Raw genomic sequence first — 16,240 nt, 5'->3', positions numbered from 1 at the left:
CACTAATTCACATGGGAGCCCAATCCAATGAGAAGTTATCTAGTGCAAGCCTCATTAAAATGACCATGAACATGCATTTTTAGGGGCCTTTACGCAAGATGAGATGGCACCCTGTGGGTCGCAGCTAAATGCCCTTGATAGTGCCAGAAACTAACAGCCAGAGGTGATTTCTGTCTCTTTCTGCTCATTTCCATTTCAGCTTGCTCCTGGTCACATGTGCTGTAATTGCTATGAGTGCTCCAATTGGAGAACAGCCTCTACTAAAGGTGTCATTGACCTTAAAGAAGCACGAAGTCAGGACGAAAGGGAGAAATGAGCTAAGAGGAAGGCAGCTTTGACAAATCCTCACCATGATCAACTCCCGCCCAGAAACCTACGTCCCCACTATGGAAGGACGTGTGGATCCAGAATTGGCCTCCACAGCCACTTACGGACTCACTGTTAAGACCGTGGTCATGGAAGACAATCTTACTTGGCTATGAGTGATCGCCAAAGAAGAAGAATTGCTGCTCTATAGGAGCCTTCGCCAATCTGTTGCTCCCCATATGCTTTGGACTACAATACCTGTGCTGACTGGAGCTGTTAGGAGTTACTTCCCAAAACATGAATGGCACCAACTTGGCAAAGGTGGCTCCAGGATCTAGACTACCTTCTGTTTTCCTTGAGATATACATAAAAAGTGCCCCCGAAGGATGTGTCTTCCTCTCAATCCTTCCTTTTAAGCACTTCCTAGGAAGAACACATTGCGTACTCCCACAACACCGAAGCAGAATGATTGTGAAAGATTAATGAGGCAAAGGCACGCAATTGTGCCAGGAAAGACGAATGCACAGAAATCACACATCAGAGGAACCCAGTGTCACCTGGGAATGGCAGATCCACCCCTCAAAGGTACTGGGAGGGAGGAAGTTAAGAGTGGATGCAACAGACCATGATCAACTCAGCCAGCATGATGAATCCAGGTTAATGAGGGATCTGCACGCACACCAGTATGCAGCACTGCGTGAGCTGCAGAGAGAAATTTGCCCCTCTTCAAAGCAGGATATAAGGCACTGCAAAACAGTTCACCTTCTGCTGGCCAGCCTGAGCTGGCCAGGAAGTGGCAAAAGTTGCAGGGAGTCTCCAAGACACAGCCTTTAGGAAGGGATCTTTGGAGGCTGCCCCAGAGCACTTGACATGCATTCTCTAACCCTACTCCTTAAAACAGCCCTTTAAAGCAGGCCAGCCACCACACTGTTTGGAAAGACATCTTTCATCCAGCTCTGGGTGAGGCACCTGATGCTCATTCAGTCCATGAGTTGGCCTGACCTGTCAGCTATCAACTGGGGGGGAGCGAATGGGACGAGCTGCAAAGTTTTTAATCAAACAGAGATTAATCAATTTCAAACTTTTGATCAAAAAGGTGCTCTTAAAGGTAGGGTACCTGTGAGGGCCAGGTGTCCTACCAGTGACCCAGTTCCTTTTACTAGTCTTGGATTACTAGGCAATGATTTGCCAAGTGGCCTTGCTCAATGCTAAGCACGATCACTGCGCTTTAGTCATCTCTCTCGTACATTCCAAGAGCCCAAGACCATTTCCTTCTTGACCTCAGATGAGGCCAGCTAATTCTCCGCAAGTCTGCTTGTGCTTATGGTTCTGGTCCTGCAGTCTGTTGAGCCTGACCTTCCAGAGCAACACTCTTTAGTGTTGGGGCATCAGAAGGTGACACTGTTGTGATTGACCCTCTGTTGCTTTTTGGAATTTGCTCCCAACCATGGAGGATGGAAAGACACCAGCACTACCTCCATAACAGTGGTGCACTTCACACACCCCTTCTTACTGGGGGTGGGGGGTCATCCTGGCTCCAGAGCCACCGCTGTGCAGCTGCAGCAATAGACAGAGGAGGATGACTCACTTCCTTTGCTTGTTTCCTTAGCTTGCTGAACGGGGCTTCTGCTGCAGATCACAGCCATTGACAGGGAGAAATCATTTCCTCCTGTTCCCCCTTTCCCGGTTCTGACCAGGAGTGCTGCTTCCTCTTAGAGTTGCCAAGACATTTTGCCCCTAGCCCCCAACCCTATGGCTGTAATCACCTGACACAAAATACATCCTTAGCATCTCTTTCAGAAAAAAAAATTCCCAGCATTTTCTGCAAACGTTGAGCTCTTGTGGTCCACATTCTGAATCACACTTGGCAACTTCACTAGCAACACCCCCCCCCGAGCAATGTCCACACATGTGCAATCAGAGCAACCCCCCAGTTTCCCTTGTCCTCTTCCACCACCCCACTAACAACTTAGTGGATAAAACTGTGCAGTCCCAGAGGTCCTTCTGTCTCTTTTCAGAGACCGCCTGGGGAATTTTGTTGCCATAAACACAAAAGTTAAAATGACGCAGCACCTCCTACTCACCCACCCATCAACCTTCTTGGACAACAGCGAAACATTAAAGAGGAAAGACAGACAAGAAAATTTAAAATGGGGTGGGGGAGGGGAGTCAATGCATTCAAAAGTCATCAGTGTCAAGATGGGAAGGCCAGGCCAAGTTGATTTTTTTCTCTCCTTCAATTACTGAGCTCAAATTGGCTACTTACTGGGGCTGGAAGCTTGGAGTTTCAGTAGCTGTGGTGTGTTTCTGAGACCTGGTGCTGACATGTAAAGCCTTGCTCTGCTTAGAAGCTGGTACCTGAAGAACTGCCTGCTCCCTTCCCACATCCCTTGGTGGGAAGGTTCATCCCCCACCTGTGATTGTTTTGCACTTCAGTGTTTTCGCCTGCCTTTGAATTGTGAGCTGAATAATATTGTGATCACTTCAAGCTCCGGGACACCTTATGTTTGCAATTATTTATACCTTGCCTTTCCAAGGGAGCTTATACACATCTGTTAAAACAGCACTGAGGACAAAATACGAACTAAAACAGGCTAAACTGCAACAAGCAAATAGCTTCATTTCCTTCATTTGTGCACCCCAGAGTGGTTGACATAATAAAAGCCATAAAACACAGTCATAAGCAAATGAGCCCACAAACGCAACTAAAAGCAAAACATAATCAGCACTAATAACCAGTTAAAGCCAAAAACCTGTCCTTAATGGTGTCCCACTAGCATAATAGGGCAGCTTTCACTTGGCCCTGAAGGAGAAAAAATTGGGCAGTGCATGATCCCCCACTGCAGCAAAGGTCCTATCGCTACCCTGCAATGGGAGTGGAGTGGAGTGGAGAGAGAGTATGTGTGTGTGTGTGTGTGTGTGTGTGTGTGTGTGTGTTACCGAGAGCTTAGCAACTCCATATACAGGCAAGTTCATATGGGAGTTGTCCAGCCCTGTCTCCAATTATGTTAGAGGGCACCAAGTTGGGGAACGCTAGGATAGACAGCCCTTCAAAAGCCATGATTCCAAGCCACTTGGGGCATTATAGGTAGAAAACAAACAAACAACATGAGCTGAGCCTGGTAGAGAACTGGAGAAGCCAGTGAACGTCTTTCAACCACTGGTCAAATATTATCAGCACAGCAGATAGTAGTCCATATGCATGTCTACCACACTTTGAATCTACTGCACTGAAGTTTCTCAACACTTTTTATAACATTTATAACACTTTTTATAACATATAACATTGCCCTAGATATTACTAAGGCATGAGAAAATGTGGCAAAATTATTATTTTTTCAGACAAGCCCACAGTGCTAGTAAAAGTCACTCTTGAGCCACAGACTACTTTATTGCATTGTTGACCGTTTTAACTCTGCATGTAAATTTCCTTGGCAAATTTCCTGCCACGTTGAAGCATTAGACAGCTTTAGAATACCAAGATGATGCAGGCTTGTGGGCACAATGGCTTCCTTCCCATGGACTAGCTGCTTGTTTACTCCAGGAAACTTGGGGCAATGAAGCCAGCCTTGATTAAGGACAGCCAAGTGGTACAAGCACATGCACCAGGCGGTCAAGCACATGAAATTAAGAGTCTCTGAAACAGGGAACCTGTAAAGGGAGCTGGACATCCAACAGAGACAACCATGACTTCCCCAAATATCAAATTATGGTGAACCAAGGACCCACAAGCAAATATCCTGGACATATCTGCTGCCTTTAGAATCAAAAAAGCTGTCGCCATTGAAGTGTTTTCACTAGCGGCCTAACACAGTGAGCAGGGCAAGGCATTGTGAGTTAAAGAGCAAACGCTACAAGAAAAGGGGTGTATTTAAAATTGTTTCACCTTCTATTTTCTCTCTAGATGGTTTCTTTACTTCGTAAAAAAGCTCTCAACGTCCCTTTCTGTCCTGAATGCGCAAAAGGCAAAATAAACTCAATCATAGCAGCAGCAGAATGCAAATAACAGCTGAGCTGCAAGTATGCCTTACAACTATTCAAAGTCTCAAACTTCAAATTGCAATGGCAACCTCAAAACTGCATGTACGCAATTAAAGAAATGCATGAATGAGTTTTTGCACATTTGTACAGAACATAAGTCTACCACCTGAGACATCCCTGCCTCCGCTTTGATCTTCCTACAGAGGAAAGAACCACAACTGCACACTTTGCACATCATCAAAGTCTTCCCTCTCAGCTGCTCTCTGCTGAACAGCTGGACAGAAGGAAACCCAAAGAGAAGATGATATCTAGCTGCCAACAGGCTCTGGGTGATTACCTATCATGTCCCCCTCTATATAATTCGGTTCCTTTTAGTTTCATGCCATAACCAAGACATCTAACCTCCAGAGGCAGAAACTGCCCACCCACACAAAATACCTGGATGGTGAAAAATTGGATTCAGCCATTCTTTCAGTAAACAGCTATGGGTGAATTGGCAGTTCTAGTCTGCAGGAAAAATTGAGAGTATGGAACTGGGTGATGTCCTAGGCATGTGGTTCAAGCATAGAAGCCATGTTCCCAAGATAGATCCAGATGCATCAGATGGGACATTCACTATGGTCTGAGTCAGCAGTGCAGCCCACAGGCTAGGCAGGCAACAAGGATGTCAAAAAGAATTACAGAGCTAAGCAACTCTCATTCACAGCCTGAGACTCACATATAGAAAGCTGGGGGTGGGGGTGGGGTAAGGAATAGTTGTATATGCTCATATGCTAATAACATGCTAATATTTAATTTGCTGGAAGCTGCTCAGATGACAGAATATAAATTATAATTATAATTACTACTACTACTATTGAGAAGCATGCAACTGTTTCCCACTTGTGATCTGAAATGGCGCAGATGAAAAAGTATTACCACCTCATTTTCCATTTGCATGATCTATGCCTCAGTCTCCCCTCTTGTGGAATTCTCCAAAGGGCCACACACTGCAAGCTACCAGGCAGCCCAGAAGCCCCTCCTCCTAAAGGACTCCCTTTCCTCTCCCCTGACCTCCTTTCCAAATCACAGCCGTGGCTGAATTTTCTATTACCTGTGGCTCCCTCCTTTAGTAATCACCCTGCACATCTGTCCACTAAGGCTTCCCTTAATTCCCTAGACCTAAAGAACAGGGAATTCTGTAGACTTGGGGGGGGGGGGGGTGGCAGGCTGGGCTAAGCCAGGCATGGACCTGTTCATTAAACATGTGTTGCTCACTGGTTTGGAAGAGGGGGGTTACTTCTAAAACTAAAAGCAAGCACACAAGGGTAGGTAGGTTTGAACCTTGCTCCCTTTCCCTACTTCTTTAAGACATTTCCCACATGCCATGTGGTCTGTTATGCATTAAAAGGGAAACTCCCTCTCATGATTTATAACCAAACCGATGAGCATGTGTTTGCTAGGCATACACTCCTGGCCTGGCACGGGTCACTGGCGTCACCACATCTTCCCAAAACATCATCTCAGCAGCAAACGCAAATCTCTACATGGGTTTGAGTAGTAGGTGCAGAAAGCCTGTGCAAGTAAATATGGAGGTCTACCCTTGTTTCCTCATCACAGCCCTTCCCTAGATGTTTGTAGATAACAAGCTGTGGCTTCTTGTCTAAAAGCCGGAGTGAACCAGCCATAATAGGATGTCAGGAAACCGCTCCATAGCCCTTCTGCCCTCATACAAAGAGTCACGTTCAAAGGAAGAACCCTTCCCACACCAAACTTTTCCTGAAAAATGGAAATAAATAGGTTCATAAGAATGTATAAAGAGCCTGCTGGGTCAGGCCAATGACCCATCTGGTTCTTTCAACGCTTTGTAGGGTTTTTTTGTTTTACCTTTTATTTCTTATGTTTCTACCCCACCTTTCTGTGGCCAAGGGAGCATTCCTGTGGTTCCCAGGTGGTTTCCCATCCAGGAGTCAGACCAGGCCCAGGGTTGCTTAGCTATAGCAAAGTGGTGAGTTCGTGTGTCTTCAGACCTTATTCTGGGATTAACTCACATTCCAAATCAGTTTTTTCATCCTGCTTCAGGTGAGAGGTGTTATTTACATTTTGCTTCCCTTCCAAGCTCCATCCGGTGCTCCCTATATCTCTCCAGAATACATCAGCCCTCCCTCCATCTCCTTATTTTGTACTAGCCTCCTCAGCTTTCCTTTATCACCTGCTCCATCCTACCCAATTCTCTGCTTGCTTTCAGAGATTTATCCCAGTAACTGATGGCTCAACACAAATGCTGCCCACATACATTATTCTATCAATTGTTGTCAAACAACAAACTAACCTGCACAGTCAATTCCTTCCAACTCTGGCTTACTGCTGATTCTCCTTCTTTAAATAACCCAGTTTTTACTGTGGCATACCATGGCCCTTGTTTTAATTGTAACCTACCCTGGACCTTAGGGGTGAAGGGCGAGAAAATATATATATATAATCCCAATGCCAGTTCTGAGAAGGGGCGGGCGGGCTCTTTACATGTGTACACAAGGAGGCATGGTTACACCTGGTCTTTTTAAGGCTCAGAGGAGATTACTTTTTTAAAAAGCTGTGTTTTCCCTCTGCTCATTTTTGAAGAAGTTCAGGGCAGTGAAAATGGGTTATGTAGGTCAGCTCAAGGTTGATCAAGACCATCTCATGAGCTTCCTGGCTGATTTGTGCTTGGGTGATGCCCATATCCAAGAAAAATCTGAGGGGCCACAAGCAAGACTGGTTCTCAGGTGCAGACCTCTGCGATCTACATGCCACAAGGTGCCCAGAATAGGTCACTTCGCCCTGCTACACCCCTACATGGAGGGAAAAGAGGCACACTCTGAAACTCTTCTTTCTTTCACAACATTTCTATACTGCTTGATAAAATCTCGAAGCAGTTTAAAGGTAAAGGTAAAGGTAAAGGTAAAGGGACCCCTGACCATTATATCCATTCGTGGCCGACTCTGGGGTTGCGGCGCTCATCTCGCTTTATTGGCTGAGGGAGCCGGCGTACAGCTTCTGGGTCATGTGGCCAGCATGACTAAGCAGCTTCTGGAGAACCAGAGCAGCGCACGGAAATGCTGTTTACCTTCCCGTCGGAGTGGTACCTATTTATCTACTTGCAGTTTTGATGTGCTTTCGAACTGCTAGGTTGGCAGGAGCAGGGACTGAGCAACGGGAGCTCAACCGTCGCGGGGATTCGAACCGCCAACCTTCTGATTGGCAAGTCCTAGGCTCTGTGGTTTAACCCACAGCGCCACCCACGTCCCTTCAAAGCAGTTTAGAAACATAATAGAATGATCAGTAATAACAACAACAACAACATGTAAAAGCAAATATTTAAAACATTCAAAAATAATAAATATCAACAATAAACTAAACCAGATTAAAACACATGACAGCTTCTACATGTCTGGAAAGACTGCCACTTGCCTGAACAAAAACATTCTTAGCGGGAAACCAAAAGGTGCACTGATGGCACCTGCCCAATGTCAGTGAAACTCATTTATAGGTAACTTTTAAGGGCTCCTGCCTTGCTGCCTCCAGAAGCCCGTTTCCCCCGCAATTGTAACACCCACCCAGAAATGAAGGAAGTGCCACTTAAAAGAGGGCCCTATTTATCACAGGGCCTTCGAATGAGCATTGCTAGAAAAGCAGGATGATTGCTCTTCCCCTCATGGTGATCCCACAAGCATGTCTGGATTAGCAGAGATCAGCAGGGGGATTGCCAATGACCACATAAGACCCCACCATGAAATTAATCTCTCTCTCTAAGCACCACAAGCTCAGGGTTTCCCAGATGCTGACTGGAACTTGGTTCAGAATGCAACACATATTTTATCTGCTGCTGCCACCCCCCTCTCATTTGGCTGTTTTATTACTATTGTTTATTACTGATGTGACCTGCCTCAAATGCTTCCTCAGAAGTGGGAAGGCGACATAACAAATCCTCTAATATATTTTTCCTCGGGAAAATATATTTATTGCTAAAAAAATTTAAAGCCTTTGGAACTCACTGCCACAAGATGTGGCGATAGCCACTAAACTTAGTACCACAGTAGGGTCACCCATGGGGATGTCACAGAAACAGAAAGAAACACATACAGCAATTCTTGCTCCATCTCTGATATTTGAACATGTCCCTCTTGAATGTTTCCCAGAGGCACCTGTTTGGCTGCTGCAGGTGGAAACCAAGCACAGGGCTAGATTGAGTGTGAGTACAAAGAGGGATTAAAAGTAGGTTGTGGGGTAACTGCAGCACTGTAAGTGATCACAAGTAAACAGAAAGGGGCCATGGGCCTGCCAGTTTGGTGGTGAGTTTTTTTCCACAGGCATTGTTCTGCTCTCTGCCATTGGCTGTGTGACATGGCTGGTTTTGCAGTCAGCTAGTTTTTAGTCCAAAAAGCTCCCACAACGTACCTCGTGTGTTGGTGGCCATGTCTGCCACTTTCTGGAAGGCATCCAGGAAGGCCACTGCAGCCAGGACAGTAGTCCTAAAACATAAGGACAGAGAGAGAGAGAGAGCTCAGAGGGTTGGCGGTCTTCACGCAGGAACAGCACAAGCCATTTTGCCATCTCAAAGGGCTGGGTGGGTGCAACAAGTGAGTCGGCCTCATCTCATCCCTTCACGGCCAGACCTGCATTATTAACACTTAGGCCTAAACCTGCAATGCTGCCAAGACTCAGATAATCAGAGGTCAAAAGTACAACTGGGCTAATAATTCTGAGAAAACCGAATCTTGTTTGCTTCTAAAATCTTGAGGACATCCAGTGCCTCTTGCACAACTCTCCTCAGTTACCCTATTTAACAAATGATTTAAAGCCCACACTGTCAGCCTGTGGTCTGGAGAACTCTTGAAATTCCTCTGAAGCTTATCAGGGTCCCTGAGAGGCAGAGCAGTCCAGAAAGACTACGGGCTGACCACAGCTGACCTTTTACCAACATCGCACCCCCCCTTACATGTACCTACCTTGCAAAGGAGCACATGGTGTGTTTCAGTGCACACTGTGTGTTTCAGCGCATACTCTGGGCTCTATGGACACAGGCTGGCTGCAAGGCCAAGACAGCCAAGCTAGCAACCTGAGCATTCCATGTGCCAAAAGGCTCAGAGGCATGGAGAGAGTCCCATGACACATCCATGTGCACTGATGTTAAAAAGCCTGCATGTGACGGATCCTTACCCTAACTTCTAGGCCAAGCCAAACACCACACACCTGTCTTAGGTAGATCTTAAAGAACCAATCACAGCAATCACTATCAGGTGCCTTGCCCCCAGGAAATTGGGAGGGTAGGGGGAAAACCTACAATTTTCTTTTTGTGGGGGATGGGCAGCATTTATCTCAAGAATGAACTTAACCAGCTCAAATAGACTCTATGCCAGCACCAATGTTTCCTCAGCTTTCCAGTTTTCTTGGAACTATATTGCCTGCCCTGTTTTTGTTTCAGCTTCCTTCCTTCCCTCCTTATTCTTGTCTTTCCCCCTTAGGCCTCCCTTTCCCTGAGTTTCTCTCTGACGTCCTGCTGCCTTTGGCCACCTCAGGGCTGGCTCCTTGCCCTGCAGTCTGCCAACCTCTTCTTTACACATCCTCTGGCCTCTGTGTTTAGCAGCAGCACTTGGAAACCGGGTGGGCTGTTCATGGCTGGCCCAAGCTTCTGCGAGGACTTTGCACTCCCTGCTCTCCCCAGTCTGAGCAACATAGGAAGCTGCCTCAATACCGAATTAGACTGCTAGGTCTATCTGGTGCAGCATTATGAACACTGTCCGGCAGCCAAGGCTTTCCAGGGATTCAGACACAGACCATTCCCAGCCCTACCTAGAGCTGCCAGTAGAAATTGAGCCTCAAACAGTTTGCATGCCAAGTAACTGGGATAGTGACAGGGCCTTTTCAGTGGTGGTTCCCTGGCTGTGGAGTAGCTGACAAAATACTGTTTCAAGTACCGTATTTTTTGCTCTATAAGACTCACTTTTCCCTCCTAAAAAGTAAGGGGAAATGTGTGTGCGTCTTATGGAGCGAATGCAGGCTGCACAGCTATCCCAGAAGCCAGAACAGCAAGAGGGATTGCTGCTTTCATTGCACAGCGATCCCGCTTGCTGTTCTGGCTTCTGAGATTCAGAATATTTTTTTTCTTGTTTTCCTCCTCCAAAAACTAGGTGCGTCTTGTGGTCTGGTGCGTCTTATAGAGCGAAAAATACGGTAACTCTAAGATCACTGGATGGAATAATGTTTTTAGCTGCTTCTAGAATTTTTTTTATAATTTAACTGCAACTGATTTTAGATGTTTTTAATTGTAGTTGTTTTTACAATGCTTTAAACAGATTTAAAATGTTTCCTTTTTTTAATTTGTTTCTTTATTTTAAATGATACATGTGTTTGCTGCCCTGGGTTTCTTGGAGAGGAAAGGCGGGATATAAATCCAACCAATCAATTAATTAATTAAAACAGAGGAGGCTCTTCCCAAAGAAAGGCTTTAAGCGCCAAGTTTGTCCAGCCTCCCCTTCTTCTTATGGGTTGGCCTACACTCCTTGTTAGGCAGAGCCCAGAGCTTCCATCTCTCCCTCCCCAAACTAGCTCTGAGCCGATGTGGAGTTACTCTGTGTGCGGAGAAAGCGGAGGAAATAGAGAGCACTCTCTCCAGATAGGCAATGAGCACAAAAGGCGCTTTAGGAGAGTGGAAGGGGAACACAGTGCGCAAACAGCTGAGGAGATGCTGAGCGGAACACAAGAGGCTCTTTCAGCTCCACGGAGGGCTGAGAAACACCAGCGAAGCCAGGGGGGCTATTAATAGGGCAGCCGCACAAGGCATATCCGGCGACGGCAAAGCCAGGGTGGACGGGCTGAAAGGGCCCCTTCATAGAAGCCTTTGATATGCCAGAGGAGGTGGCTGGCAAGCAGAAAGGGGGAGGATTCCAAAAACTCTTGGGGAAAAGCAAAGCAAGGGGGTGACCCTGGGAACAAGGCTGGGGGGGGGGAGAGCAAGGCTCCTTTTGGGAACTCTGGGGAGGAAACCTTCTTACTCAGCGTTGATTGGAAGCTGCTCACAGGCAAGGCAGTCGAGGCAACTTTCAACCTCTTGAGATCTCAACTGCATCGGGATCCTGGGGTCGTGATATGTGGGGAGGGGGCTCTGCAGCTTCCCTCTTGATGCTGCAACTGCCTTGCCACTCTCAAAACCAGCCCCTTTGCTTCTGTGTTGCTGCACGGGAAGGAGCAACATGGCTTAAAGAGAGACTTCACATATCACAATTTTGGCACATTTACCTGGGATTTAGGAGAGCCAGGGCTTGCATTCTTAGCTGCTGGAAGGAGCTGGTAATGAATCAAAGCCACACTAGGCACTATGATGCTCATGTGTGGACTTCTTTTATTTCACTGCAACAGGGAGGCAGGGCTCCAACTTCAGCTGGAGTAGTGGGACAAAAGGGGGGGGGTGGCTTAGCTAATACCCTGATCATGTGACTCTGTAAGTCACAAGTAGCTTAAGTGGTGCCCTGTATTGTTGGGACTACAGTACAACTTATCATCCTTGGCCACTAGCCATGCAGGATGGGACTAATGGTTTGGGGGAAAGCAGGGATTTTTATTGGGGAAAGGGTAATGGAGAAAGTCCATTAGCACCCCTTGCTTGCTCCCCCCCCCCTGCAAGCACAAAGGAAGCCTTGTCCATATTGTGTCATCAATACAAAGAATTTACAGATTGAATTGATAATCTTTCATTAATTAACAACTTCTGTGCTGTTAAATTGTGCATAATAACTCATTGGGGTTATATATGTTCCTATACTTTCCAATTCCAAAAAATCTTACTCAACTCTCAACTGAGTAACTTTCCAATTTACTCTGCTTCTTGTCTGAGTAAAATTAGTAAGCTTCATCATACTAAAATCCCAGACATTTTCACAGCCATTGAAAGCTTGTTGTAGCCTCCTATTTCTTGTTATACGTGAAATACATATTACGGCAGCCATTAAAAGATAAATAACCATTTCCTGATCTTCCTTAGAGAGTATTATTTCTGTATGATCAAAAAGAACGACTAACTGATGTAGTGGGAGTTTATGGCCTGTCTTGTCTTCTGTATCATTGTTCCTAAAATTCCTTTATTTTAAGGCAAGATCCATCAACTTTTGCTGTAAAACACATAACAAGACTGTTGTCATGGTGTAATTCACAAGGCCACTGACAGATGGCACTAGCCCTGCAAACTACAGCGTGATGACAATTAGGAGGAGAGGAAGGTGGAAACTGGAGGACAGGAGGTTAAAGCTGAAGCAAAGGAGGGGGGAAAGGGACTGAAGGAGGAGATGAGGCAGAAGAGAAAGGGTGCACAGCTGAGGAAGAGCCTCATGAGAAAGGGAGGAGGACTTTTGTGGGGTGGGGTGGGGTGGGGTGGACCAAAGGTGATAGCCCTGTCTGCCAATTTTATTTCAATTGCTTACAAAGAGCTCCGTTTGGCCATTCCTTCTGGGAACAGGCCAAACAGATGCGCCAAACTGCCCCTGACCTCTCCACCCATCAGCTGATGCAAAGGGAGATCAAGTTAGCTTGACCTGGGTTCATGAGAGAGCTCCCTGCTCCATTTGCTGGGCTTTGGAGTCTTGAAGTTTGGACTTCACAAGCAGCAATGTGGTACTAAAAGGAAGGCAAAAACCTTCTTTTTAGCAGCATGCAGCTGCCTGAGAGGCAATTTAATGTCCAGGCTTAGAAGCATGATGCCATTTGTGACATCACTTGACTGGCAGGTGGATGGACTTGCCCACCTGTCAATTTTGGACCACAAGGCAGATCCTGGTAAGGATATGGCTTGCAGAGCCAAAATGGTTCCCCACCCTGGGCTAAAGGGGATGTTGCAAGTGGAGGAAACAGGGGCACAGTCCCTAGTTTTTAGGTTTTTTTAATCCCAGGATAACACCAGACTATACTCTATCCTTCCTCCAGCAAAATGTCAAGAAACTCAGGTGTGATATAACACTAGCATAAGAAAACAGTGTTTTCCATAAATTTTTGAACTGTGATCAGAGTGATTTGTACAGGATTTTTTTCTGATGCCCTACATAATATTCTCATTTATCATGTTTATTTTACATTTGATTAGTAAACAAGATTAAGAACTTTGAAACTGCCAAGTTTGCCCGATATTGTACTTACAGTTGGCATCCACTCATTGCAACTAGCACACTCATAAAATATAATAGTGTGCATGTGTAAAAGAAGGCATTAGAAAAAATTATGCCCAAGGTAACTGTTAAAAAAACCAACTGCCACAGATGCTTTTAGTAAACTAACTGAATATAGTCAAATAGGCAAAACTGAGGCAGGCTCTACTCAAATACTGGGTTGGGCCACAAAGTAGTGTTTGGAAAGGTGCTTTTCCCTAAAGAATACCAGGAAAATGCTATATTCTTCACTTGAACCCTTTAGTGCTGCTGAGGCACTCACTTTGTTCAATTAACTATAAAAAAAAAAAATGAAAATAGAGGTTCCACACAAAGCCTTAAAATAGCATTGTATTATCTATTATTCTCAAGATCCTTCTATAACATTAACTCACAAGAAAATCCTGTTCATGAAAGGTTTTCAGAAGCTTTAATTAAAAGTTTACTCCTTATAGAATGATCCCATTTTATGTTACCTGGCATCAATTATGAACAGCCTATTAATTGCCCCTTGAATGGACTTGGTTAATTGCCGGCCTAGGGTCAGTTTCTGTTCCCATGGGGAGGGGGCTTGGATTACAGATTTCCTTGTGTAAGTGTGTCTCCATACACACCCACCCTCATTTTTATATAGCCAAAAATGTATTCTGCTATTTTTTAAAATGATTTTTTTAAAAAAGAAAAATGATAAATGGAGCTTTCCTCTCCCCATGGGAACCACAACCAATATTAAGGCAATTAAGAAAGGCTATTCAATAGGATATTAAAAGCTACTCACCACTAATCTTGAACCAGTGCTAATCACAAAGCTATGAGTTAAATCTGCAAACAGGAACTGTTTAATTAAAAAGGCAAAGGAGCCATTAAAAGACTCAATAGCACTTTGCCTGTAGATGGGCTGGTACTTCAATTTTGTTTTGTTACAAAAAGAAAAAGAGCCACAAGGTCTGAAAAGTATTGAGAGAAACCCCTAGGATACAAAGAACTAACAAGATCACAGTGATAACCTATCAAAAGGGAGAGAAGGAAGAATTGCAGTTCCAGAGAAAAGAGCAGGCACACTTAGAAAGCGGCTGACATGGAGGAGGCTGTGGCTTTGGCACATGCTTTTCTGTGATGGCTGGAAGGGGATGGAAAGGAGGATCAGAACATGCACACCAGATCATGCTAAGAAATGGTACCTTCTTGTGGAGAGGGACATTCAGGTAATAATGGCAGGTGAAAGGAACTCAGGGGCCAACTATGCTGTTTCTGAGCAGCCATATGGGTGGGACCTCTCATTATTGGCAGCAAAGCTACTAGGATTCTGCCCTCCCCATTGCTTCTAAAACTTCTTAACTTAAAGCAGTAAGTTATTTTATTTTTGCATTGAACCAGGGCATTCCCAGCTCATTATGTGGTAGTCACAGCCTCCAGGGGTGCCAGCAGAATTTCCTGGGCCCATTTCACTGTATGTGGATTGAGCCCTATAACACACTCAGAAAAACTGACACAGATCTGCACAGGTTTTGTTTCCCCACATAGAAATGAGGCAGGGTGGTTTTTAAAAAATACGACTTAGACTGCATTTCGTCTGAGAGAAGACCTCCACCCAGCTTTTGGATCTAATGATATCCAAGGTAGCTTGCAGCAGATTACAATAATCCAAAAATCAGCTCTCATTCCTCTGGCCAGTGTCACTCAACTCCTAGAGTAGCTGCGAGCTGGAAAATATACAGCACTTGGGCTTATTTGCCCAGCTTGCACTGCTGTTTGGCCAAGAGCGCCTGATGAAACCATAATCTGCCATACAAAATTTACCCCATCACCTGCCACCCTCCAGCTGTTTTGGACTACAACTCTCATCAGCTACAGCTAGCATGACTAGGTGATTTGGGTCTAATTGGAGTGTAGTCCAAAGCAGCTGGAGGGCACTCTCACTACGTACAGCGCTACTGCCTGTGGGGTTTCAAAAGAACCTGAACCAGCTGGGGACACATTGTTTGTTTTCTAAAGAAAGGAGGGTGTGGGGAGAGGAAGCTGAGAGCATAGAAGAAATCAAGAGTCTCTTTTCATGACACACATGGCGAGAAGACCAGGCTGGGGGACAAATGGCAGCTGTGTTGTTGCTGTGTCAGCTCTGTCAAGAAACTCACCGCAGCTGGGAGTGGAGTTTAGTTGCCTTGGAGTTGAAATCTTCCCAGATGGGGTAGGAACTCTGGAACACAGAAGGGAGGGGGGAAAGAGTTGAGCAAACAGGTGACTGCTCTGCGTTCACTGCCTGAGCACCCCAGCCCCACAAACAGGACACAACAAACAGCCAATCTTGAATCCAGAGGGCTCCTGTGAAAACACCAACCGTCATCTCCTTGTACATTTTCAGCATCATTCGTAAATGTGAGCAGCCATCTCTGGCTGAGGATTGTTGCCTCTCTTTGAGAAGAAAACTGTTAAAGGCGGCCATTTTTAAATGACTGATTGTTGAAGCTGAACTTAAAAGAGGCCTCAGCTGCTTAGCAAACCCTGGTGGGAACCTGGTTTACTTTAACCATAGTTACCATCTGGTGCTGATGTTTACATTGTTAAGGGGTGTTGTGCTTGGGAGGGGAAGTAGGCAACCCCTCCCCTGTCTCAGCCCAGCCCTAAAATCTTGGCAAGGGTGAAAATATCACCTCCACTGCATCTGCTGTCCCAGCAGTCTCTTGTCCCCTATGTTGGAGAGGCAGAGATGCTGCCAGGCGGCTGCCAGGTCCAATGACCAACAGCAGAGACCCAGCTGTTTCTGCCGGGTCATGAATGAGGAAAAAATATTTCACTGTTGC

The 16,240-nt window shown here is 45.6% G+C and overlaps 1 protein-coding gene across 6 annotated transcripts in view; it reads right to left on the bottom strand.

Moving 5' to 3' along the window:
• The window catches only part of MTSS2 (MTSS I-BAR domain containing 2), a 58,304-nt gene that overhangs the window by 23,472 nt on the left and 18,592 nt on the right, over window positions 1-16,240 (bottom strand). For all 6 annotated transcript variants that reach the window (XM_079988393.1, XM_079988396.1, XM_079988397.1 and 3 more), the window contains exons 2-3: window positions 15,575-15,636; window positions 8,704-8,777 (exon numbers count right to left, since the gene is read on the bottom strand). In XM_079988393.1, the coding sequence (XP_079844519.1) occupies window positions 8,704-8,777; window positions 15,575-15,636 (136 nt within the window). The remainder of the gene's footprint in view (window positions 1-8,703; window positions 8,778-15,574; window positions 15,637-16,240) is intronic.

Source organism: Podarcis cretensis (assembly GCF_951804945.1).
Source record: "Podarcis cretensis genome assembly, chromosome: 8".
NCBI lineage: Eukaryota > Metazoa > Chordata > Lepidosauria > Squamata > Lacertidae > Podarcis > Podarcis cretensis.
Note: the sequence above shows the minus strand (reverse complement) of the source record. Positions and strands in the feature narration are given on the sequence as shown.